The 27,605-nt window shown below is 35.9% G+C and overlaps 2 protein-coding genes across 2 annotated transcripts; both read left to right on the top strand.

The window, feature by feature from the left end:
* Positions 1-2: 2 nt before the first annotated feature.
* LOC114139253 (atlastin-3-like) lies at positions 3-14,975 on the top strand. Its single transcript, XM_028009058.1, has 14 exons — positions 3-166; positions 2,544-2,748; positions 3,694-3,828; positions 5,135-5,239; positions 5,315-5,365; positions 6,505-6,561; positions 6,667-6,759; positions 6,835-6,973; positions 8,436-8,563; positions 8,640-8,696; positions 9,843-9,914; positions 10,003-10,194; positions 12,139-12,378; positions 13,160-14,975. Exons 2-14 carry the CDS (start codon positions 2,545-2,547, stop codon positions 13,220-13,222), a joined length of 1,536 nt encoding a protein of 511 aa, XP_027864859.1. The 5' UTR covers positions 3-166; position 2,544; the 3' UTR covers positions 13,223-14,975.
* Positions 14,976-17,709: 2,734 nt separating this feature from the next.
* Positions 17,710-24,973, top strand: cfl1 (cofilin 1). Its single transcript, XM_028009121.1, has 4 exons — positions 17,710-17,859; positions 22,418-22,728; positions 22,803-22,879; positions 24,012-24,973. The coding sequence occupies exons 1-4, from the start codon at positions 17,725-17,727 to the stop codon at positions 24,122-24,124; spliced, it is 636 nt and encodes a 211-aa protein (XP_027864922.1). The 5' UTR covers positions 17,710-17,724; the 3' UTR covers positions 24,125-24,973.
* Positions 24,974-27,605: the final 2,632 nt, after the last annotated feature.

Raw genomic sequence — 27,605 nt, 5'->3', positions numbered from 1 at the left:
ACTGAAGCCGGAAGTGGGCAGTGTAGTTGTGGAAAAAAGTTCTCATGACTGTTTTCGTGTCAGTGTGAAAAGTTGTTCGTTTCTCGGCTCTCCTGAGTGTCTGGAGACGCTTCTGGAAGACTCCACAGACAACACGGCACCGTGAGACTTCAGCTAAAACAAACACGTATGTTCCTTTTTCACTTATGTTCCTGTGAACGCAACATTGCTTCTGGATTTTCTTTTCTAACTCTGCGCTCATTTAACAGCTAATTCTTTGTTTTTGTCTGAACTCTCGCTGTTTTAACCGCTCTGTTAGCTCAGTTGTCCAGACTCGAAGACGTTCGCGTTAAAAGTGGATGTCAGCTCAACTTTACTGCGCCAAACTCGCTCTGCTAGCTGTTGATGTTGCGGAAAAGCAGTAATAAATTCTGATGGTGCTAATTTCTTGCATCCAGTCTGTTCTGAACATTCATTGCAAGGAAATGGCTGGCATGCTGCTCATCAACGCCACACCCTCAAGGTGCTTGAAAGTAGGGAGTGACCTCCTTAGTTTGATGACGCATCGTCTCACCTTCTTGTCTTAATGGACGCCATGGACGCCATGGAGGACATGGAGGTTTCCCCATTAAGTCTCGTAACAATGCGCTCCTTTGATGAGGAAAGAAACATGGCCAGATTATTGGAGGGCATGCTAAATCCATAAGCTGCAGGCAGAGCAGCATGACACCAATATGAACAGCCTGCAGCCACATCCACACAGAGCTAAACTTTGTATTGGTTGACTTACTGGAATAGTATTTTAATGCCCGCAGGGTGAATGACGGAGAGCTATTAGCAGAAAATGTTGAAACATGTTTCGATCTGGACAGAAAAATGCCCTATGGTGGGTTTTATTTAAGATAAATGATCTCTTCTGCCAGATGTGCTGACTGGAAAACATTCAGTTTGATTCAAAATTTCTCATCGTTCAACTATCATCAAAGTTCATTTTTGAAATAAATGCTTAAAATTAAAAATGATACGAGTGATTGCCGATTATTTGTCCAGGCATCAAATTCAGGCACATTTTTTCATTGATTCATCAAATTTTGATTAAATTTGAATAAAATAAACATATGGTTTTATGCACTGTGGAGGATAATGTTGTAACCATGTAAGCTGCTTGTTAAAAGCACAAAATTTACATCCATACTGTACATTTTCTCACAATGAGATCTAATGAAAACTTCAGAAAGTTTGTGGAGCTTTAAAAACTACGAAAGCCAAGTAAATGAGACAGAAATTAATTATTTAAATTTTTTGTACAGTATTGTGGTGCACTTATAGACCACTTTTAGATGCATACAACACTTTTATTTTGTTAAATGATAATCTATTGTTTTCTTGATTTATTTTCTGAAAAAGAAATTACAAATGACAGAACATATTTTCAAAAAGTGGCTTTTGTCAAATCTTCTGTGAGGTGTATGATGGTGTATTAAGGCCTGCCTGTAATTTATTTTATTTTTGTTGTAATTATTCAGTTATGAGAGTGTAGTTGAGTTTTAGCAGAATACAAATGCAAAAAATTACAAGAAAAAATAGTTTTAATGATATAAAAAGCTTGTGTAGAGTTATCATGATCTGATGTGACCACCTCAGTTTGTGTAGTAATTTTTCTTTAAAATAGACTCAGTCATTTGCTCAATCATTAAGTAAAAAATATTAGCCTGACCTTTAAATTGGGTGGACCTGTTGACCTTGTCATTCAAAGTGTAAATATTTATTTTAAATAAGTTTGTCAAACAAGATGGCGGCTCTGAGTGTGCTCATATCTATCCGAATTAGGGCTAAAACGATGAAGCAGATTAATTACAATTAATCGGTTATCGAAAAAAAACATCGATTAATTCAGTAATCCATTAATTGTTAACTAAGGTGTACAAACCCAAAAAAGGCACTTTGGTGAAACAAACACATCACATTTAGAGCAGTAATTGCATCAAAACTGTACACAAATATGTAATTTTGAATTTAAGATAAAAACACTTTTGTCTGTAAACATGTTTTTACCCAAAACTCAACAAGTTGCATAATTTTAGCTTCACCTGGCTCACATTTACTGAAGGAATGCTGTGGTGTTGCATGTTAGGCTGTAAAATGTATCTTTTATTGTTTTTCCAATATTGTATAAAAAAGGTTTAAACGGGTTAAATGAAAAATCTGTAGAATGTGCCCATTTTCTAACCCATTGTCAAATAATCAATAGACTAATCAATAATAAAAATAATTGTTAGCTGCAGCCCCAGTCTGAACTATGAAAACCTCAGGAGTGCATTGGTAAAGAAAAATGCAGATTTTCCAAAAATTACATCTTCAAAAACTTTATTAACCAATAAATCACCCAGCCCTAATGTTGATTAGCAAGAATTTTATTAAATGAAACCTTAAAGAAAATATTTAAAATTTTTAAAGGTGGTTGATGCCAAATGTTAGTAAAGTTTTAGCTTATTTAATGTTTTCATGTAGAGCTTCGTAAAGCTTTTATTTGACGATAATGGCTTTGTTTTGTTTGTTTGCAGAATGGGGAGTGATGCGCGACCGGTTCAGATTGTGGACGTAAATAAGGACGATCACTCCTTCACGTTGAACACCGAGGCGTTAGCTCAGGTTCTGCTGGATCCGGAGGTCCGAGACAAGCATGTGGTGGTTCTGTCGGTGGCCGGCGCCTTCAGGAAGGGGAAAAGCTTCTTACTGGACTTCATGCTCCGCTACATGCACAGAAAGGTGAGCCCGAGGTGTTGCCATGACGACACCTGTCGCAGTAAATCAGTTAATCTCATGGGTTGTAATTGCTGCGACATAGCTGCAGCCACACGGTTACCTAAAAAAGTAATAAATAATTCTTATATTGTGATAATCGTGATAAATATTGTGATAAAACTTTACGTCCACATCACTGACCTCTCTTCATTTTACTTGTTGTTTCGGTTGTTTTGTTTATTTTCGATATTTAAAATGTCTTCCACTTCCAGAATTAAACGTTTGTCAAAAATTAAAGTTTGACTTCCATTATTACGCCATCACCATTATATTACCTGAAAATTGAAATAAAAACAATCTTTTTATCATTTGTCATGATAACGTCTGGGACAGTTTAATGTGACAGGTCAGGTCATGATCCGACTGGTTTCTCCAGAATCTGGGAGGCATCGATGCATTAGCACAGCATGAAAATATGCATGTGACCAAACCCGTTTGCTGATGAATAATAATTTAGATTTTTGTTGCCAGGTTTCATAGGAAGTTTAATCAGCATGTACTACAGTAGTTCCCCTGTTTGTTTGTATGCGTCCAACAAGCATCACTCTTTGAGATTGCGATTGATAAGTGCTATTGATTTTTAAAACTTTTTTCTCTCTCTCTTCCATTAAAATGTTTCCTGTTGCACCATTTTAAATTTTCAACTGTAGCTTCCAGTGGACAGTAAAACAAGCTGTTCAGTGTGGAGCTAATCAGAACCTGAGAGCTCTGCTCTCCACTTTATTTGTTATAAAACACTGGAGATGTCTATTTATAGCACAGACTGTAATGATAGTTGGAGCTGCTGGCAAAATGGTGGGGGAAAAAACCCCAAAACACAAACCCTGAGGGAAGCTGTTTCTGCTCTAAAGTTTTATCTGAATGTCTGCTGCATGTTTGGTATTTACGGTTTAACTTGTGTGTCTGCAGAGCGACAATAACTGGCTGGGTCGGGATGACGAGGAGCTGACTGGGTTTTCTTGGAGAGGCGGGTCGGAACCAGAGACGACAGGCATCCAGCTGTGGAGCAAAGTTTTTACAGTTCAGAAGAGCGACGGGACGGAGGTACTGACGTCATCTAGAGATACCAATTTACTTCTCATCTCTGTAACAAACAGCAGATGTCACTTAAAGTTTGATTTTTAGATTATAGCACACATTAAAATGAGCAAATAGAGAGAAAAAACATTTACTGTTAACAGGAAATGTTGAATTTAAAAAGAACATCGCAACATTTTTCTTTTTGGGAAAAATAAACAATAGTTCAAATGAATAGAAACTTTATCTCAGGATTGTTCTCTGTTGTACTTTAGTACATGTACATTTTATTAAGTAAGAATATATATGAAAGTGAATTTATTTCAGTAACAAGTAAGTAAGTAAAGTTATTTATATAGCAACTTTTACAGGTCATCTTGAGGCACCTTGGGCTTGAGCTTTTTGTGTTCTGTTGGTTTTAATATTTCTAAAGTTTGTGCTTCTTTTATATATTTCAGCCAGTTAATTATTAACTATTATTAATTATTAACTGTGGCAGATTTAAAATCCACTTAATTAGAAATGAACACATGTTCTGTTGGGAACATCCTGAGGAAGACGTTTCCTTTTAGTAGCAGAAAAGTTGAGATGTTGCTGGATGAGTCTGTACATCTGTGTGCCTTTACCTGGTTTCTGCAGGCTGTATTTAGTTTGAAATGAAGTTTCCCTCTGTTTGGGTTTTTACCAGAACCGCTATGGCCGTTTTTGTTTTGAATGTTGTTTCTAAATGTTTTACCTCTATAGATACATCTATGTATCTAGACTCTATTAGTAGTAGTCAGACTTCCTTAGAGCAAACAGCCATGAATGTATCAACTCAGCTTATCTCAACGAGCTATTTCTGAGATTTATTACACTTCTTTTTTACTAGTTCTTCAAACTAAAGACCTAGCAATTTATTATTTTACTTCAAAGTCAGCTTTTTACATCTTTGAGTTTATTTTTTGCTGTAAACAGACACAATTTTATTAATCTAAATTGACATTAAATTCAAAATCAATTCAAAGATACTTTCCAAAGGGAAACTAAATGTTGCTGTGACTCATATTAATTCAAAATTCTTCAAATGGGGATAGTATTGTCCACGAAGATGTTTTTATAGTTGGTCACACACTCAGTCATGATGTCATTCTCCATGTGGCTGGCAAAGAGCAATCCAATCAGCAGCCTCAAAATAACCCCGCAGGGCTTCTTGTCATCACTTTTTCACAGTAAATAAATATTATTAAATAAATACAGTTTATTTCTTTACTCTAAAAGTAAAAAAAACAAAACAAATTCAGTTATTACAGAAAATAACAACGTCTGCTGCTGTTCCGTCTCTCTCCTGTAGGTGGCTGTGGTGTTGATGGACACTCAGGGAGCGTTCGATGACCAGTCCACGGTGAAGGACTGTGCCACCATCTTTGCTCTCAGCACCATGACCAGCTCAGTCCAGGTAAACATCTTACTCTCATCATTACTGATTAGTTTGTCATTGTTGAGTTTTCTGACATGAATTCTGGTTTGGTAGATCTACAATCTCTCACAGAACATCCAGGAGGACGACCTGCAGCAGCTACAGGTCAGTCTGGGTTTGTGTTGTTATTTTTAACTTGACTTTAGAGATGAGTCAGTTTCATAAAAGCTTTTCAGAAAGAACAGCTCGTTCCAACCTAATTTTACTATTTTTATTCCCACCTGGATCTTATTGTTGTAGGACTGCTGTAATAAAATAACAGCTGTGTTGTGATATTTTGTTACAGAAGCTAGGAAGCTAACCACCATGTAATGAAATAAGATGCCAACCGTACAGTCCAGCCTGCCCTCCCTAAAACATAAGGGAAAGTGGAGGTTGGCCTCCGCAGTTTAAATTTATCTTGACGCCTTTGTAACTTTGTAATCAAAGGAGAACTATCACGCAAAATTCATATTTTGCACATTTTTGTGCTTCCATTTGACTCTAAACTGGATCTATAAACAGTCTAAACACTTAAAAAACAAACCCATTTAGTTTTTGGCAATAAGTTGGCATGTTTTTTGATGTCATTTCAAAATCCTCCCGGTTAAGTCACATTCCATAGGGACTGCACTGTTACCTAGCAACCCCAGCGGAGCTCAGCCCGTTACCTAGCAACCCAAGCAGTGTTCCAGCATATTTAGTCTGCTGGTTTTACCTCTGTATACGCTGTACAATGGCTGCTGGAAAAGACAAGTGCTTTGTTGTTGACTTACCATCCATAAACCACTTGGTGCATTTTTGTTGCGCAGGAGGCGCCACTTCTGCTTTTCAAAGATGCACAGTTGTATAATTGCGCAACTCACGTGTGAGTTTAAGCGTTGAGTTGGGGGGCGTGGCCAACAGCAGCTTATTTTGGATTTAACCAGAGAGGTTCCAAAAACCAGAGAGTTCAGTTTGGTTTCAGCTGCTGGAACCAAAGTTCAGTCGGCTTTTCTCACCAGTAATTTAGAATATCATCAGTAGAGTTAATTTATTTAAATGATTCAATTAAAAAAATGAAGCCCATTATACACAGTAGATTCAGTAAACATTGATCCATGTCAGTGTTTCTGAAGATTGTGGCTTTTAGCTAAAGAAAACCCAGAATTTTCACATAATACCGTTTTTGTTTTTTTTAATATTAAAAACAGATTTTTATATTGAAGCATATTACTAAAGTTAATTGTGACATTTTGCATCATTTTGGTGTTTTCTCCTCTCAGCTGTTCACAGAGTATGGCCGTCTGGCCATGGATGAGATCTTTCAGAAGCCGTTTCAGGTACCATGAATCACATTATCCAACACACTAACTAATGCTAGTGTGGTTATTGTTGCTAAATATAGATATCTTTTTTATCTCAACACTGTTCTTTTCACCCCGCAGTCGTTGATGTTTCTGATCAGAGACTGGAGTTTCCCCTACGAATACAACTACGGCTTCAAAGGTGGCAGCGAGTTTCTGGAGAAACGGCTGCAGGTGCCAGTTTGAATGTTTTAAAAATGATTTTAAAAGTGCTGCAACATTTCTAGAGTGCTGTGTGTGTATGTTCAGGTTAAGGAGGCTCAACATGAGGAGCTGCAGACTGTGAGGGAACACATTCATTCATGTTTCACCAAGATCTCCTGCTTCTTGTTGCCCCATCCTGGCCTCAAAGTTGCCACCCACCCCGCTTTCCGGGGACAACTGAGCGGTGAGACGGGTTAAGCTTTGATTTTAATAGAGAAAATCCAAACGTTGCAGATTCTGCTGATGAGTTTTGATAACAACTGGAAGTAAAGTCTCTAAAAATGTTGCCTTACTAAATGGATACGAGTCGTATCTATTTAAGTTATTGTGAAGAAATCTACACTACAGACATTAACTATTCTGCAAATCAATTAATAGCATAATAAAATAACATGAGTGTAGTAATTTCCAGTTGTTAAAAAGATACTAACTTTTAATATCGTTGAAAAGCCGCCATTTTGAGAAATTCTGCAAACATTTAACACAGAGTAGGAAGTATTTAGTTTTCACTACCTGCCCGTTTTGCCTGTTTTCCCGTTTTAACTGAATGATTATTAGTATTTTTTTAAATGCAATTTTGGTTACAGAGACTTTATAATCACTTTTAAAGTTATTGCTTTGTTCATTTTGGATGCTTAAAATGTCTAAAACGTTTTACAGGTCCCGTGTTATTTTTGTTTTAGAAATTAAAGATTTTTACATGCATTCATAAGCCTTTACAATTAGTATATTAGATAAAAATAGTCTCAAAATAACAATAATATTGTTTATCGCAATAATTTCTGGGACACTTTATTGTCCAGCAAGATTTATTATCTTGACAGCCTAATAAGAATAATCCATAAAGTAGGATTTTTAGAAAACACTAACCCTATTTATTTATCACATTTATTGATATAGTGAAACTAGAGACAACTCTTAATTCTTTACAAAGCTAAAAAAATATGTATGTTTGGAAAAATATTCAAACATTGTTTAAGATTAAGGAGCAAAATGTATAATTTAAGGGAGAAATCACAGTTTAAAATTTGCAAATTCAGAACAAGTAGAAAAAATGTTTCAGTAAATGGAGCCAAACTGTGATAATTTAAATATTGAACAATGAAAGCAATGATAATTATTCAAGCTCTTTTAACAAAACCACTTCAGTTCCAGATTTTAAAAAAGTCTAAATAATATGCATATATATTTATATATATATTCAGAAAAGCAAAGTGTTTCACAAATGGCTTTAAAAAAAATGCAAATATAAACAACATTACAATAGAAAATTTACAACTCGGTAGGAAAATTTGATCTCAATCACAGTTTGTCAACGAAAACTGACAAACTGTGACAAACAAATTTTAAAACTGTTAAAATTATCATATAAACATATAATTACTACTGAATATAATATATAATATTGATTGTTGGGATTTTTGTTACTGATGTTTTTTGGTGAAATTTAAAGAAATAAAATCTTCATCTGCTGAAATAAAAACTAAATAGATACTATATTGATTAGTTGTTTTATATATGCATTATACATTAATAAATGTAAGATTACTTGGGTAGATAATGAGTTTTTACATTATCTTTCATGCTGTAAGTATTCTTTTGCACAGATTGGTAACTAAATATCAAAACGTTTAATTTGTTCCCAGATGTTGCCGTTGAATTCAAAACGCAGCTGCAGGCTCTGATTCCCAAACTGCTGCATCCAGACAACCTGGCTGAGAAGGAAATAAACGGGAACAAAGTGACCTGCAGAGGCCTGCTGGAGTTCTTCAAGGTGAAATCCCCCGGTTCTCTGCAGTTCTGCTGAGGCCCGCTCCGTTTTTCTTACTCCGTCCTGCTTTGGTTTCCAGGCTTACATTAAAATCTACCAAGGAGAAGATTTGCCTCAACCAAAGACGATGCTCATGGTACGTGTCGACATGTTGGCAGGGTTTGTTTTCTGCTGGAAATCCTTGAAAATGCCTGAATTTCAATTAGGTGTTCAAGTTCTTGATTTCTCTATGAAGACCTTATCTTATTTTACATTTGTTAGAATTACAAAAAATATTTCTACTTGCTAAATGCCAGAAAACTTTTCAAGAATATTTTTAGAAATTGTTTTTTTTTTGTTACTTTTATTGTGTTTTAGCTTTTAAAAATCATTTACCTTAAGATTTGTTTGGATTGTTTCAGTTTATGTAAAATTTATTATTCCTAGTGGCCCAACCACTTATTGATTGTTTTGTATGTGATTGATTTCTTGATATTCAAACTCCACAGTCTGTCTAATCTGATATTTGATTAAAAGTCTAATTTTGCAAAACATGAATTATAGCTAAAACCAGATATTTGAATAAAATAAAAATACTTTTTTATTTTTCACTGTCGGAAGTTAAATCAAGCTAAACGTTTCTTATTTTATATTTGTCAGAATTACAAGAAATATTTATATCTGCTAAAAACATCTGGAGGACATTTTTTAGACTTTCTTTGTGTATTGTGTTTAAACATTTAATTTGAGCATGAACGTCATTTACTTTAACACAATTTGTTCGGATTGTTTTGAATAATGTGATTAATTTCTCTATAAAGTCCTTGACAGTGATGGATATTCAGATTACACAGTTTGGTGATAAGGTGCAATATAATGTTTGATTAAAAGCCAAAATTTGGAAAATGTTATTTATTGAAATCAGATATTTCACCTTATAAACATTTTTGTAACTTTCTCAAACCAGTCAGAAGTTTAGGATGTGTGGAAGAGAGACATAAACACATAAAAATTAATTATTGTTTTATTTTTCCATGTTCCTGCTGTAGGACTGTAGAATACTATCATGAGACTATTAATAATGATGGTAAATTATATAAAATAGTGCCATTTTTTTAGTTACTTTGTATTATTTTTATCTTCAAAGTCTGGTGCTGACAAAGTTTTAATTCTTACCTAAAGATGATTGAATTTTGCTGTGGGAAAAGTGTACAATCCGTGTATTATGGAGCTGAACAGGCAGTTTGAATCATTTTGTTTTTTTCTTCACTATGAGCAACACATGTGTTTATGATTTTACTAGGCCACAGCAGAAGCCAACAACCTGGCAGCTGTAGCAGCAGCTAAAGATCAGTACCAGAAGAACATGGAGAGGGTGAGTTTTCTGCCACGCATGAACCACATCATGCATCTCTAAGGTTCCGGTTCTTTAGCATGCGTTTTGTGTTTTTATCCCGCCTTAGATATGTGGAGGAGATCTGCCGTATGTGGCTCCAGAGACGCTGGAGGAGAAGCATAACTTCTTCCATGGAGAAGCCATCCACACGTTTGCAAACACAAAGAAGATGGGAGGACAGGAGTTTTGCGATCGCTACCAGGCTCAGCTGCAGAGGGAGCTGGGCGAGATGTGGCAGTCGCTTAGCAAGCACAACGAGGTGAGACTTGTTCTTTATTCTGCATGAATCTGAAACCTCTAAATGGAAAGTTTTATTTTTGAAGTCCTTATCTAGTTTTATATTTTGTTTTCAAAGGAACCTGCATTCCCTTTTAAGTGACTTTTAATGTTTTTTCTTTGGACTTTCCCTGCTTTTCAACCTGATTATTTTTTTTAAATATTAGTTTACCTAAGGGTGTTTTCACACCTGATTTGGTTTGATTTAGGATCAAAATGGCAACATTTGTTGCATTTTCAGCTGCTGCGGTTCGCTTTCACACTGCACTGTCTCAAACTAGCCAAACAAATTGAACAACCTGTTCCCCTCCTCGCCTGTGGGGGCGCTGCACCAAGAACCACTGAAGGAAACCACACAAAAACCTCAGAAGACACTGAGCACAACTTTCTTCTTTACAAAATGTAAACAAAGTGGAGTAGAGTCAGATTTTAGCGTCTGTTGGATTTTTCTTTTGCCTCTGGTAAAAAACCACAAGCCATTTCTCCTGCCAGCGCTAGACGTGCGTTTGTTTTGTTGTATTTACCCAGAATGCCCTGCGCTATAGTCCACTTTCTGCTTTTGAAAGTGGACAAATTGAACACCAGAGTTCACTCTTTTGGTCCACATCAGTGTTTGGTTACTTTCACATCTCTGCAAACGAACCAGACTTTCTACACAAACAAACGGGAGTTTGATTAAAACGGACCAAATGCGACAACAGAGACATCGAGCTGGTGGTCAGAAACAGCTAGAAACAGAAACTATCCCTCAAAATGACAGAAAACTTTAAAGACTATTTTCAAACTCATTTATCATCATCAGCTGCAATTAGTAGAGAAACATCCCCTTACCGAACTTCAGTAATAAAAAATAAAAACGTGGGAAACAAAAACCTGTTGCAGTTTGTTCTGCCGTGTTACCATTTCACCCCTTTTTATTCATAAACAAAACATTTTGTGAGCTCAAATCATTTTGGTTTTTTTTTTTTATATTTCATTAAATTTTATTCTGTGCGTTCCTTGACACTTTATAAAGGCTTCAACAGGGAAATAAAGAAAAGAAGACCAGGAAAAAAGAAGAAATATCAAATTATGGGTCATTAATGGCAGGTCTCCAGCTAACTTGGGAATTATCTTATGACATTATCATCTCTGGTATCTTTTTTTTCCATATTTAAATCATAAAATCATAATAAATTATTTATTTGTGATCTCCTGAAGTGGCTAGAAATCAGGATATAAATGCTTTTTTACAAATGCTTCAGTTTTAAAGCCTATTTAGGCCGAAAGGATTATTACTTGTGGAGCAATCAGAGGTTTGTAGAGCAGCCAAAATTATACTCAAGTAAGAATAGCACTACTTCAACATATTTTTACTCAAGTAAAAGTAAATATTGGCCATACAAGAAATTACTCAAGTAAGAGTAGAAAAATATTTGGTAAAAAAAAAAGTATCTGATCAAAACATCAATCATTTCATATCTAAAAATGACATCATCAGACGGACCAAAAGTTACATGGAAATCTTTGTATTTTAAAGACCTAAATGAAAATAATTCATATACAAAATCAGGCAAAAGGAACAATTTTCCAAGTCAGTTTATTTCATTATAAAACTCATAAAACTGGAATAAAAACTGCAGATCAGTGTCTGGTGGATTTTTTGTTTGTTTTTATTCAGTGAAGTTACTCAGTGGATGGATTATCCAGAAAGTAAGAGTAGAGATGCTTCATAATAATGTTACTCTAGTAAAAAGAACAATGTAATAAAAGTAATTAAAGTGTTACTAAATGTAACTGAGTAAATGGGTGTTACACATAAAACGTGTAAAAATCTGAAATGAAAAAGGAGCCAAAGTCAAAATGTTTCCAGAAGACATGAAAAACTTTGATTTGGATTTGGTTTTGTTTCATAATGTGATGATTAAATATTTTCTTTGTTAAAAAGGCTAAGAACCTCTTCAGCGCCTTCCGGACTCCGGCGGTTCTCTTCGTGCTGATGTGCCTCCTCTACGTCGTGTCGGGCGTGTTGCTCTTTGTCGGCCTGACGACCTTCGCCTTGGTGTGCGACTGCGGCCTGGGGCTGCTGATGGTCGCCATGTTGGTGTGGGCCTTCATCCGCTACTCCGGCCAGTACCGACCTGTGGGCGGAGCCATCGACCAGGCTGCCGGCGTCGTCCTAGAACAGGTTTTTGTTTAATTATTGATTGATTGATTGATTGATTTTTGTTTAGAAAACATATTTGTTTACAAATAAAAATCAAAGGATGTGAAATGTATGCGTGGGTTGGTATGAAAACAAAAAGCAAAAAGTTGATATTACAGACATGACAAAATTATTATTTTATTTATTTATGAGGACTTGGAAAAATGCTCAACTTTAAACCAATTCAAAAATTTAAAAAAATTACATTTTATATACTTTTGAGTTAATGAGGAGATAATTTAATGTATGTGACCATGACAAATTTATTTTATAATTATTGAGAAAGAGGCAGATTTCTACATGATTGTCTTCTTTTCCTGCTCTCTTTCCACTCAGGTAGAGTCAGTGTTATAAGAAAATGTTTGTACATTAATGATGAAATTTGTTAAATCGAGTGAATAAACTAATTATTGATTGTTTAACTTAAGTTGATGTTGGAAGTATTTTTAGCTGCAAATGCATCCTATGGTCAAGCATACACTCTAAAATAATGGTGTGCTGTTGACTTTTAGGCAATAATGTGATTTCTTAGCTGTTTATTTGTAGTTTTTCATATATTTATATTATTGTATAAAATAAGTTTAAGTAGTTAAATGAAAAATCTGCAGAATGTGAGAATTTTTCATCTGAATAATTGACAGAATTGTTAGTTGGAGCCCTAATCTCCATCTTTGTTTCACTGTCTCTTTATCTCTATAGATAAATAGATAGAAGGTGAAATTTCATCCAATCTAATAAATAATCTTTGTGTAATTTTTTTAAGGCTACGGAGATGTTGAACAAATCGAGAGGAGCACCAGTGAGCGTCAAGAAGAAATCCAGCTAGAGTCCCAGGGGTCTCTAATCCAGACAGATGGCACACAAACCCAAGCACACTTCTAGCACAAAAGCCTTATCATCATCATCATCATCATCATTGTCATCATTGTCATTGTCATCGTCATCATCATCATCATCATCATTATCATCATCCTCACTGGCCCTGGGTGACGAGTGTCCCATCCTGACTCACCAGCATCAGACACAGCCTGTTAAAGTGCAGGAACATCCCAAAACAAAACCCTCTCTACAAGTTTACAGTTTGTCTTAACAGAAAGGTCAATGTTTACCTTCACACCTCATGGAAACATTCAGTTTTTTAAGCTTTACCGAGCTGAGACGTGGGTCCACTTTGTAGTCCGTCTTAAAGATACTTCAAAATGCAGCTTTAAAGCTTTTACATAAAGCTGCTTGCTGCCTGCTTCTGTAGCTTATTTTTTATTTTATCTTCCATTCCTCATAGCCTCAAAAATATTCTGGTCTCCTTGTAGATTTGCTTTATAGATGTTACAACCTAGCATTCCTTGGAAAGTTAAACTAGCAGAAAAAGAAACGCACTTTCTTGGGAGATTTGTGTCATTGACACTAAGTTTTATTTTTATTTATTCTTTTGTCTGTTACACCCTTGATGGAAACATGCTGGGCGCTACAGAATAAACCAGACGCAGCTTTTTCAATTCTAGCTGAAAAAGAAAAACAGTTCTGGAATAATGAGGTCAAATCACCAGCATACGAAAGCAAACGATTTGTCAGCCAAAGAGTTAGCTTCAAACGTCCTAATATAATGAAACTATACTGTTTTGTCTTCTACGAGTTGGTATAATAATTTACCTGAACACAAAGCAACCACCGTCTTTAAATACAAAAACACAAAATAAAAATTCTGATTGTTGCAAATCTTATCATCTTTGCATCAAACGTCGTCAGTAATATTTATATTCACACGTTATAATCTGAGCTTTCAGGGAATACTGAGGAACAACTCTAGCATGTCTCTGTGTTGGTATTTAAGCTTTTTTAAGCCTGAAAGTTTCTTACTCATAAAAACCGATGTATTTACAGCTTGAACTGTCTGTGTGAAATGTCCTACATGTGGAGCAGATGAATGAAACCGACAGACTTCATTGTTCTACATTTGCTGCTTGTCTGATCAGTTTTGACTTTCAGTTCTCATAAACTGGATTTACTTGGTATTTTTGCAGCAAATCAGAAGGAATTTGGTGGCGGATTAAAGGGCTGCTATTATTTGCAACAATGTCCTCCATTCCTGAATAGATTAAATAATTTTTTAAGTATGATATGATTAGAAGTGAAATAGAAAGCATTAGGTATTTTAAAAATATCCAGTGTCACGTGGAATGGGGGCCATAATGTGCACTTTAACACCTGATTATATTCTGTGTAGACAAAGATTGAAACTAGGGCTTTATTCTTAGTGAATGCATGAAATTATATATGCAAGTCTGAAGTGTTCAGGGCCAAAAGTGACTATTGAGATGATTTTTCCCCATTGTGTCGTTCTTTGTGTTTCTCTTTTCGTTTTTGTCCACTAGAGGGAGCTTGTGGACGTCTTACAGGCAGTTATTTTTGCACTTTTCCTCCTCTTTGGTGCTTGTTGCACACAGCTCATTCCAAATGTGGGAAACAAATGCATGCAATATTGTAGTAACGGCAAATGTAACAATCTCCTGCATTGATCTGATGACCATGACTTTGACATAATGCCGTTTTATAAACAATAAACAGAGGTTCACACAGTTCCTGCTGTTTTGTTAGCTTATACCTGACCTTATTTACGCTTCATTTGCACAAAAGTCAAATACAAAAGTGTGATTTGTATCACTAAACTGCCCAAAGTAACAGCATTTAATCATATTTTGAGATTTATTTACATGTACTGATACTCTCACTGGACAAACAGTGGAGAAAATGGTAAAATTAACATCTTTGGGGGATTTTAAACATTAATTAGAATTTATTGTGACAACACGTCAAAAGTCTTCTAATAAACCCATAGAGCAAATGAAAACTTGTATAATTGAAGCCAAATATTTTTATTTTTTTCTCTTTCTGACTACATGCTTCCTGTTTAATGTTGGAATTACAAAATATATTTGTTTGCTAAATTCAAAGATAATGAGTGAGAGAATTTCACTATTCCCCACAACTTCAGAAGTTAACTTATACTAACTTTAAAATGAAAATAAAAAGCTAAAATGATAGGTCTAATAAACGTTTTGTCATATGGACCAAAATCAAGGAGCCAAAATGATCCACAGATCAAAAAAGGACAAAACAAATAATTAAAATACTGTTTTTTTTAATCTACTCAACAATAAAATTAGTTGCAGGACTTTATTTAAATGGGAAAAGCAGTCAATTTTTTTGTGTAAAATGTAGGGGTTATTTATTGTATATCCAAAACTTAAAAGTACTTATACACCATAAAAAGATTTTTCAAAACTAAAATCACAAAAACATTGAGATTTCTTTTAGTGCCTGTTTAACAATAAGCTAAGCAAGAAGTATTTTAACTTGACAAATAAAGCAGTCACATTTTTGAGGGAAAGAGATGTGTGAAACTTAAACATTGTTTGGTTTGCCTAAGACAAAGGCATTCAGTTGGTAATTTATTCTGGAAAAAAGAGTCTATTCTCAATAAAAACAGGCTTTAGGCAACTCTTTCTCCTGAAACACCTGCTATTCTTTGCCAAGTGTGATAAATTAATTAAAAGCAAGTTTTAATTAATCAAAATTTGCTTTTGAGAAAGTCATTTGATAGATGCTATTTAAATTAAATAAAAAGTAAAAAGGCGAACACATTGTTATTAATGGACAAATACTTTTGTGTTGTCCCTGACATTTTCTATTGTAAGATTGGAATTTGCTGGCATAAATAAAAAGCCTCCGTCTACAGAAACCAACCGTCAGTTAGGGCCTGCAGAAAATCAGTCCACGGACCACAAATGGCCCCCGGACCGTCCTTTGCACAGCCCTGATTTATATAACTTAACCTTGTGTTGGCGTCAGTCGACTATTTTGTTATCTGATGTTAACGGTGCACTCTTGGCCCGCCGATTTCACTATTTTCAAGCTTAGTTAGCTAAAGGGGTTTTATCGTATTTTTTATACGTTTCCACGCAGATAGCCTCCCAATAATTTATTCTGCTCAGGTCCCCAGGATGTTCAAGTGTTTGTATCCGCTCTACAAATATCTGAATTTCGTGAGTCATCCATGTTTTTTTTATCATCCGGCTCCCGGCTTCCTCCGCTGCTGCTGCTAGGTATCCACCTCTCTCAACCAAGCGCTGACTCTGACTCTCCCCCTCCCTCCGCCATTCGATGCTCCACAAAAATCTCGTGCAGCAAATTTCGTGTCCCTTGTTTCCTTATATGGTGTTCGGCGCCGTTGCCCGGCCCTCCTCCTCTGCGCCGTGAGTGAGGCGCGTGCACCCGACCGCCGCTCATCGTTCGATTTCCATATTTGGAAGTGAGTTCAACGAAAACCGCGCAAAGGGGAGGAGAAAGAAGGGGCAGCGAGCTGAGGGTTTCCTCCCACTGCTAACATGCTAACCGCTGCCTAGCCCCTGCTGGCTATAATGACAGCAGCGGAGAGGTCCATTTAAATAAATATCAGTCAACCCTCTCGCCATTAATGAGATAGTTAATTGCACGTATTCACTTACGAGAACAGTTATAATGCTGATTAAACCAACAGTTACACACATAATGCGTAGTAAGATTTTATAGCGAGTAAAGAAAAGGCAAATAAATAAAAAACAACTGGGGAGTACATGCTTACTACTACTACTACCAATAATAATAAAATAATAAATAATAATAAATAAAAATAATAGTTGTTGTTTAACACCTAAATTGACATTTTTACATTTACTAAAATAATTTACTACTTACTTGTTTAAGTATTATGGGTTATATTTGCTTTGTTATCACAAAGTCCGGGAAATGATCAATCGATCAATCAATTAAGTTTATTTGTATAGCGCATTTTAGCAACAAGACAGTTCAAAGTGCTTACATCATAAAAATACAATTTTTAAAAAATAAATCATAAAAACAACATGCAGTCACCAACTGAGAAACCAGAACAAACATTACATTTTGTCGAGTGTTATTATTGAAATGTATTGAATTTAATTCATTTCAATTCAGTTTATTTATATAGCGCAAATTCACAACAAATGTTTCGAGGCACTTTATAGAAATATAAATAATTATTCAAATGAAATCGTACCATACATACATTTTGATTGATACTTAAACAGTACTGTAAGCTAAATTAACTATTCAAAGTAGTTTAATTTTAGTAGGAAGTAATTTTTTGGGAATACAGATGCAAAATAAAAACGCACGTTCAAAAACAAATAAAAATATTACAGGAATATACATACAAAAAAAACCCCAGCTGTAATAAATGTGTCAGTATAATAAACATCAAAGATCAAACTCAGCTAAGACAAAGCAGTCAGATTATAGCCATTAGTACGCATGCGCTCACGCGTCGTGCACGCCGCTACTTCCGGGAACGCGCTTATACGCGCGCTCCCGCAGTGTATAAAGTCGTTTCGTCATCGATCCATTCAATTTCTCTCCGACGCTGAACTGTTCACTGCTCTGACAATGGTAGGTGGTTTTTTTTTACTGCTTTTTTTTTTTTTACTGGTTTTGTTCACGTTTTAAGTAACGTCGCGGCTCCCGTTCCCCATTTGAAAGTACTCGGTGTTTTCTTCTTTTAACAGGTCAAATTTGTGTTTACTGGTGTTTTTGCTGGTTTAGCATCAGACTCTGCTGACCGGCTGGCTGCCGCAGCAGCCACAGAGCTTAGCTTACCATAGCTAATGCTGCCCTGCTGGTTTAGCCGGTTATGCTTTCCCAAAACAGTCACATGTTTTGTGAAAATTATTTTCCGCTTCAGTGAATAACCCCAGCAGGATACTTTCTTTCTGCCGTAATTGGGAAGATAAAATACCAATTGCCCTGAAACTGGCGCCATTTCGGCAGTCTCGGTGTGTTTCGCAGGGAAAGGTCTGAGGTAACGTTCGCGGCGTTGCCATGACACTGCGCCGGTGTTTTCACTGCATCGTGTTTCTGTAATTGCACCTCCAGACTCGCCTCGCTGGCAGGTGCAGCGGCGCCTCATCTAGATATAACCGTGGCGTTAGCATTCCTAGCTACTGGTATGACTGGCGCTAGCTGAGATTTCTCCTTCTTTGTCTCTACTCCGCCTCTTCACGCTCAGTTTCTGTCACCCCCGCGCTGCACACGAAGCCAATTTGAGCCAGTTTGTTTCTAAGTAAAACATACGGAGTATTCCTTAGTAATGTTGAATAAATAAGTGATATTTAACAGTGTGTCTGGGTAGTTTTGCCTTATATAGCAAGCTAGCGCTCACATGTGCTGCGTTCATGGCCCCACCCTGAATTTGGTGCAAAGACCATTTTGTCTCCCACTGCTTTATAACGCCACTCTCATCTTTTCCATGCTCTTTTGCTCGCTGTGAGCATTTTTTTTGTGCTGTTTTCTTCTGAAATGACGTCCAAAATAATCTAGGTTATGTAACATTGGTGTTAGCAGAGGCTAAAGCAGACTGCCGCATCTTGTTTTGTAGCTGCGCATCCTGCCAGTAACATGAAGGCCCACCACATCATTTTACCAAAATAGAGATGTAGATTTATAATGCATGCTGTATTAAAGGGATCAAAAGTATGGAGTTGAAATTTTACCTTACAGAGGTGGGATGAGTATACAGAAATTTTACTCAAGTTAGAGTAGAAATAAATTACTCAGTACAGCGTAGTAAAAATACTCCTAAACGTACTTCGTCCCCCCCAAAAAGTCACTCAAGTAAATGTAACTAGTGACTCAAAGTGTGAAAAACCTGACTTATTTTTTATTTTCTTAAAGATTTAGTTCTGATCTTCTAATGATCAACAACTCGCCACCCTATATGTAAACAAAAGATTGACTCATTTCTGTCACCCACTGGTTAATTTACCACATCAGGCTTTGAGTGTAAATGTTTCATCGTCTTTGGTTTCCAGTTTCCATCTGAGAACCCACAGCATTACACAAGGCCGTATATTACAGGGCCAATTGTTGAATCTATGCAGAACGTATCTATCTTGTGAAATAAAAACAAGTTAGACAGGTTGGTTTGGTCGTAGCTGCAACAAGGCTGGTTTTAACGACTATTGCGTCCTGCCAACTGGTCTGTAAATTCCTCAACCACACCTGATCCTTTATTTTTGTTTCATTGTCCTTACAAAAGAAAATTGGAATCAATTAAAAATGAAATTGGCAGGTCAGACCTCAAAGCAAACTCAAATTCTAGCAAATTATGTTCAGATTTTACCATTTCTCAGATATAAAGGTTTTGTTTTTATTATATGAAGGGAAAATATTCTAAATGTCCAAATTGTCACAATGTATTTTGGCAGATCAGATGCCAGTCTCTCCTCTGATTGTAATAATATTGTAATTAACTTAAAATATAAACTACAACACACTTATTCTTTTCAGTCAAAATGGGAAAAATAAAATAAAAATCCAGGAAATCTGTATCCGTCTGGAAAAGCTTGATCAGCGAATCTAAGTAATGTGTGTTATTTAGTTTCAATTCAGTTTTAATGCTTAAAAATCATTTTATACTTTTGAGTTTTTGTTGCAGACGTTTATAAACGCTGACTCAGTTTAACTTGTTTCTCTTCTGAGTCTGACATGAGCAGAAATGATGGAAATGCTTGGTGTTGAAGGTGTGAAGGCCTCATTTTAACTCCAGCAGGCGATGAAGGCTTTGCACACTGGGACTGTGAATCTTGAACTTTGAATTGTGTAATAAATGGTTAAGATTAGATAAGCTGAGAGCAAAGTGAAGCTCTTTTGAACAGAGAAAAACATCATGTTCACTTTTTAAAAAAGGGTATTTTCTTAAATCTAACAAAGCAGATGAGTAAAAAAATATGGAAACTAAATAAAATGCTAATTTTTGTGTGGAAAAAGTCAGTTTTATATTTAAGCTGCCTGATAGGAAGATTCTTATCCCTTTAATGAAAAGTTCAGGAAATGGGGGAATATCTGCACCTGGATGATGTAATAAATATTCAGGAAGTGTTTACTTATTAACGAGTCTGCTGGTTAATGATTCCCACTACGAGCTTTTAACACTCTGAGCAAACGGAGGCTTGCAGCAGTCTGCTCCGCTCCGTCTTTCCTGGCCTACTTCCTCCTCTTTGTGTTTTTTCCACTGATATGTTTGTCGTCTCGGCCTGAGACGGCGGTTTCTCCACATGAAGTGGCTAAGCAGAGTCAGGAGACTTGACTGAGTGTCTTTATGGGCCGATTAGGACTGATTTGGATTCGGGTTTTTTAAACAGAGGCTTTATTGTTGTTTTTTTTTGTTTTTTGGGGGTGTTTAATTCCCGACTGCAGCCTCTCACACATGGACATCTTTACTGCAGGAATGCATGACACAAAGGAGCTTATGTAATGTTTTATACCTACCGGCCGACTGGGAGTCACAAACTTATTCAGATTTAGACATTAAATATTTTTATTTATTTATTATTATTTATTGATTAAGTTGTTTTTTGTTTTTAGGTTGCTTTTACCCACACTACGTCTGTCTATGTCAGAGTTTGGTAGTAACTAGTTACATTTACTCTATTACATTTAGAGTAACTCTTTAAAAAATGTACTTTTATGAGTAATTTTATCATGAAGTATTTTTACTCTTACTTGAGTAAAATTTCTGGATTTTCTACCCACTGAGTGAAAAACAAACATGTTTTAACCAAAAGTTCATCAAACACAGACACACACCTGCAGTTTTTGTTAAACTTTCATAAATTTTTCTCTTTTTTTTTTATTGAAAGATTTGGGAAAATTTATTTTGCCTGATTTTGCTATTTTTTTGTCACTTGTATGAATTATTGTCATTTTCATCCTTAAAATACGAAAATTTCCACTTTACTCTATATTTTGCTCCATCTGATGATGTAATTTTTAAATATTAAATGATTGATCATTTGATCAGTTATTCTGTACTTTGTTTACTTGAGTAATTCTTTGCTACTTTTTACGTTTGCTTGAGTAAAGACATGTTGAGTGTCTCTCCTCTTTCTGGAGTATTGTTTGGGTTTGGGTCTTTCTTGGCGCCAGCTCTGCTAACGGCTAACAGCCCGTCGTGACCACAACCTTTGCTGCTCCAGTCTGTCTTATCAGTCGCCGCCGTTGGGAGGATTCGTGCCGCACGTGACGGTCACATGTCGTCCTCTCAGGTTCCTCGGCTCAGTCGTCTCTCTGTTCGGTCACAGCTGGGAAACGTAAACCTGCAACAAACGCTTTAATCAGCACAACTTCCCAGAGTTTCTATTTTTTAAAAGTTATAAGATAGATCTCAAGGATCAAAGAAAGCGTGTCTGTGTATAAATTAACTCACCAGGTTTAAGGTTTTCTTCAACAAAATATGAATTTTAGCATTTTTAAGGATTTAAACGTAACATTTTCTGTTTGAAATAAATAAAATAAATGCTTCAGGTTCCTTGATTGCAGTAGTTTTATCTCCAACAGTAACAGCATCTAATCATATTTTTGAATTTACTGATATTAATTTATGCTTTTGTGAAACAGTGTTATGGGAAATGTTGGTTTTACCATTTTTCTATTTATTTTATTTTTTAAATTTATCAAGACAATGATGCATCAAAATTCTTGTGACGTTCTTCACTGTAAATAATAAACAATAGAGTAAATGGGTGATTTAAAAAAAAACAACATTTTCCATATTTTATCATTAGAGGACAATAACAAATTTACTAGACAACAAATTGTCCCTGAAGTTATTACAATAAGTGATAATATTGTTTTTTCCAAGTGTTCATGGTATTAAAGTAATAATGATGCAAGAACACATTCTCAAATATGAATAAACTTTAAATTAAAATGAATATTTAACACTGGAATTGGAAGTCATCTTCAATGTCTAAAATAAATAAAAAATAGAAATTACAAATAAAATGAATTATGAATTCTCTGTGAACAAAATTATCTTCAAAAAAGCCCCAGACTGAAGACGTTTATCATTATTTTGGTAGAAGGAGAGGAATCCTTCTGATCTATCATGCGATCAGTTGATTGATCGCGTCGGGTCCGGCTTCTGTTAAGGTGTCTTCTGTTGACGCAGGCCTCCGGTGTGAAAGTCACGGATGAAGTGATCGCCGTCTTCAACGACATGAAGGTCCGTAAGGCTCAGGCGAACGAGGACGAGAAGAGGAAGAGGAAGAAGGCCATCCTCTTCTGCCTCAGCAAGGACCTGAAGAACATCGTTCTGGACGAGGGCAAAGAAATCCTGCTGGGCGACATCGGCAACACCGTCATGGACCCGTACCAGGACTTTGTGAAGATGCTGCCGCCCGACGACTGCCGCTACGCCCTGTACGACGCCACCTACGAGACCAAAGAGACGAAGAAAGAGGACTTGGTCTTCATCTTCTGGTGAGGATTGTTGTCGCTGAAATGTTTTCAGAGAATCGTGGCGGTGGATTTAAACCTTTCCTCCTCTTCCTCAGGGCACCGGACAGCGCTCCGCTGAAGAGCAAGATGATCTACGCCAGCTCTAAAGACGCCATCAAGAGGAAATTTGAAGGTGAGCAGCCGCGCGCGGCGGGAACTTTATCCGGTTTTACTTCTGTCGGACGGTTTCCAGGATATTCTGAATTTTCCTACTTTAAACATGTTTGGTTGGTTTGTGATTCTGAATTCATGGTGTTCCGAGTCGATTCCTGTGTTTATCCGACATTCGCTCCACTTCAGTCCATCTAGGTAACGACATCAAGCTAGCTGAAGGTTTAAAAACCATCAAAATGTTTCTGTCTGAAGTTTAAAGTTCTTGGTTTTAGATGCCAGAGACAGTGGGGTTTTCTAGAGATGTGGGGCAAAATTATTTGTTGTTGTGATGATGATGATGATTCAATCTATAGGTGCAGGAAAAAAAATTGACATTATAAAGAATTGCAATTCTTAGTTCTGGGAATTATGAATAGATTCAAAATGCTCAGAAATAAATTTTTAAAATGCGTTAAGCTTTACATCTTTTCTATTTGCTAGTTTTTATTTTTAACGTATATATTTGTTCTTTTATGATTTTGTTTGATGTACTTGCTGTTACTTGATTACTATAAAGTGTTTACAGAAGCGCCATGAAAATGTATTTATTACTGTGTAATACTGCATTAATACTAAAGTGTCAAGTATACATAATACTTCATTATCACTATTTTGAATTATTCTTTGATATTTGTTTAAGAAAAGCCAGGCAGCTAAATTTTGATGGTTTTAGTGGAAATTTACTCCTTTTCTTTTTATGCTTTTTTCTGTGTAAATGACACGCTTCGTTTTTTAAACCCAGTTTAGTTTTACACACTTGCAGGAAAAACATTTGAGTTTAAAAAGTTGAAAATTTGTTAGAAAATTTTCACCTTTGTTCTAGAAATTTCTCAATTTTTTGAGTTTCAAAAGTAAAAAATTTTCAGCCTTTAAAATTCAGAAAGTTTTCGAAGTTTTTTGGTGAACATTTACTCCTTTTGCTCGTTTAAAATGGCTGAAATGCGTCCTGTAGGATTGACTGGTGCATTTTGTTTTCAATTATCTTGGGAATCAATAAGTAATTTTTTTTTAATCACAGAGATATTAGTCAGAATAATCAGGTGAAAACCTCGCCTCTCATTAAATATTCCCAGTTTTTGACGGGTCAGTGTATTTTTTTTATTTTTCTCCAGGCATCAAGCATGAGTGGCAGGTGAACGGTTTGGAGGACCTGAAGGAGCGGCGCACGCTGGCGGAGAAGCTGGGCGGCTCGTCGGTAGTCACCCTGGAAGGATCTCCTATATAAACACGCCTTTCCTCCTCCTCCTCCTCTTCCTCCTCCCGCGGCTTCGGTCGAAGCCTCTCAGACACATCTGTTGGGTTTAGCTGTTCATTCCAGTCGGGTTGGAGAAAACGGGGCAAAAGGAGAACCAGCGTCATTTGTGGGACTCCTGGGGAGGGCGACCTGGGGTGGGTTTGGGGTCAAGTGACAAAGAAAAGCAAACAAAAAAACACAAACAGGCAGACTGTTGTTCCAGTTCATGCAACATAAGGATTATGAACAAAACACACCTAAAGATACTAATGATGAAGGGTGGTGATGAAGACGATGACATTTAAATGCACTTACTCACGTTTCTGGACAGGGTTTTGTTCTTTCCACTTGAAATATTTCAAAGAAAGGGACAGTTCTTAAAATCATGAAAACTATTCCAACTGCATTTTATTTTATTTTTTTTGCCAAACTTCTAGTTAAGTTTTGTGTGTAGTTGACACTAGACCTAGTATGAACTAATTCACTCTTGTTTGCACAAGACGGATGAAAACCTTCTCTGGGGGAACACGGTTAAATATTGTTTTGTTTTTGTCATTCCATTTGGTTTTTGGGGGGTTTTTTTGTTTTTGTTTTCATGCAATCCCTAAAACTTGAGTGATTCCGTTTTATTTCCTGTTGTGTCGGAGAACTCGGCATTCGATGTAGTGAACATAACATTCCTCGTACTTGTTAAAAAAGGTTTCCTCGTTTTAAAAAGCTTTGTGGTGTTGTTGATGGTCTGACGCGGCGCGATGTGTAAATGACGGACAAGCAGACTGAAGCGAAGGGTGGATGTTTTGTATCGTCTCCTTATCTCTAATAAAAGCACTAAACTACTGACTTCTTCTTTTTGATTCTTTTAAACTGGATATCAGTCACTTAATTATTGAAAATACATTTTCTATTTGTGCTGCATATTGTGTAGAAACTGTGACAGAAGATATTTAAGTGTTTTGGAAAAATCCATCTATTAATCTAGCGATCAGTTTGGTTATCAATAGGCCTGTCGCGATAAACGATAATTCGATTAATCGTACATAAATTAAAACTATCGACGTCATTTCAATTATCGGCATTATCGTCTCTTCCGGCCTTTTTCTCTCTCTGTTGATGACACCGAATGAAAAAACTCCGGTGCTCTCCACTGACCCTCCTTTCTCATTTCCTTAGTGTAAAGCCCAGCGCACACTACACGATCTTAGAGCTGTAGGCTGATTGTCGGCCCATTTTCAAAACCTGACAGAGACCACACATTAGCCGACAGAAATCCTAGGTATAACGGTTCTATCGGGTTCGGTCCTGCCCTGTGGTGTCCAACAATGGGCACAGAATAATGGCTACAAGTCCAGTTAACTAATTTTAAAACCAGGCATTAATCAATGTTTTACTACAATCTACCTGCAATGCATGTGGCTAGTGTCAGCGTAAAGTCCTGACAAAAGAAAATATTATAACCTATTTAGTCACGTTAACGAAGAACAGCTGAAAAGTTACAGGGTTTATCAACTGCGGTAGCAATTTAACTCCAACTCCTCCCCTTGTCATTTCTATATTCTTTGCATGTTGAATAAACATTAATGTTGTTTCCACATATCATCTCCAATGTCCGCTGGACTTCGGGTTGCGCCGTGTCAGCTGTTTGGGATTCCCCTCCGTAATTTCCCATCAGAAAACGGAGGAGAATCCGCGCTTTCTGATTGGCTACCTGTCACATTCAACAGGCTGCGTTAAGCTCCCAGTCGGGAAAACCCCTGATTTAGATCGGAGCGGCAACGATGATCTACCGTAACACACCACACAATCTTAGAAAGACCAACGTGCTAAGATTGTTGTAAGGGGAAAAATAGGAGCAAAAATCATGTAGTGTTAACTATTGCATCAGGTAGTGGATGTGCCCATCTTCTCTATTTAAATCTAATTATTACTGAAGGGCAACATAATATACAGACTTCATAATCTGCACTCTTTTGGTTGAATGCAGTATTTATTTCCACTTTGGCTTTATGTTGTTTAGTTTTTATCAAGTACATTTTTTGTTAATGGAGACTGAGAATCCATTTTGTTTTTGGTTGTTTTGTTTATTTTGTTTATCAGCTCCAGTGTTAAATATTCTTTTGAAAATAAAGTGTATCTATCTTTGGCAGGAAATCACATGCATTATTACGTCATTTCCATTACATCAGTGTAAAAAGGTCTTCAGACAATATTATCGTTTATCGCAATAATTTTTGGAGACAATTAATCGCTCAGCAAAATTTGCTATGCTATCGTGACAGGCCTAGTTATCAATCAGTCATTTTATCATTTGTTTTCAATCCCATCTGTCTTGTTTCTCCGTCTGTCCATCCAGTTCATAAATTAGTTTGTCCTCCCATTTATGCATCGTCTTAAACTCTACATGCTCATTTTTACTAAAGAAGGAAAAGCAATACCTTTTTCAGTTTGAAAAATAAGAAAATTTAGATTAATCTCAGAAATTTATAGAAAAAGAAAATTTCTGAGTTTCAAAAGTTTTTTAACTAAAATATATAAAGTTTGTTAACTTTTGGAACTGAGGTATTCTTGTTTGTTCTACAAAATTAGTCTTAAAATGATCTTTTCTATATTTGTACATCTGTAACTGCAACTAATTATTTTAGTAATTGATCTATTGATTTATTCTGATTAGTTGGATTGAATTCTCTAGAATTTCTTTTTAACTGAACTAAAGTCATATAATAGAAAAACATTTCAAAAATACAAATTACATTTTTAAAATAAAATAGAACACAATAATAGATGCAAATAAACTTATTGTATTGCCTAAAACTCAATAATGTAGCAGTCTTTTAGAGAACACTTGATCATAAAGATGCATTTGAATGTCCAAAATACTTTAAGACCAACGTGGAAAAATACAATTCAAGGCTGATCTGTGTATTTTTGGATTAATCAATGAAATGATAGAAAAAGGTAGTTTTAAAATTATTTTTATTACATAATTTCATCTGGGTAAAGCTAAAGTTATGCCACTTGAGGAGTTTTGGGTAAAACATTTTTAAAAAGGTTATTTTATGAATCTTTAATACAAATGTCTATTGGGGGGGGGGTTGTACATTTTATGAATCTTTAATACAAATGTCTATGGGGGGGGGGGGGGGGGGTTGTACAGTTTTGCCTTTATTACTGTTCTGAATATATTTTTCTTGGTCTTTTTTTTACTCCAGTTAACAATTAATTACAAAAATTAGTTGACAATTATTTCAATAATCAATTCATCACGATTAATTGTTTCAGTCCTATTTATACGCTTTACCTACTGTCCCAGTCCATATACCTCCTGCTGTTTATACATTCATCCTTCCATCTCTGGGTATTCATATTTCTGTTTATATTATATCATATTTCAGTCACAAGAGGAGTGACTGTGGTTAAATATGTTTTAAAGTGTGTTAATTCTTTAAAGGGAAGCATTTTTAATCGATTAATCTAC

Source organism: Xiphophorus couchianus, chromosome 23 (genome assembly GCF_001444195.1).
Source record: "Xiphophorus couchianus chromosome 23, X_couchianus-1.0, whole genome shotgun sequence".
Classification (NCBI taxonomy): Eukaryota; Metazoa; Chordata; class Actinopteri; order Cyprinodontiformes; family Poeciliidae; genus Xiphophorus; species Xiphophorus couchianus.
This window is presented reverse-complemented; position numbering and strand designations above follow the sequence as displayed.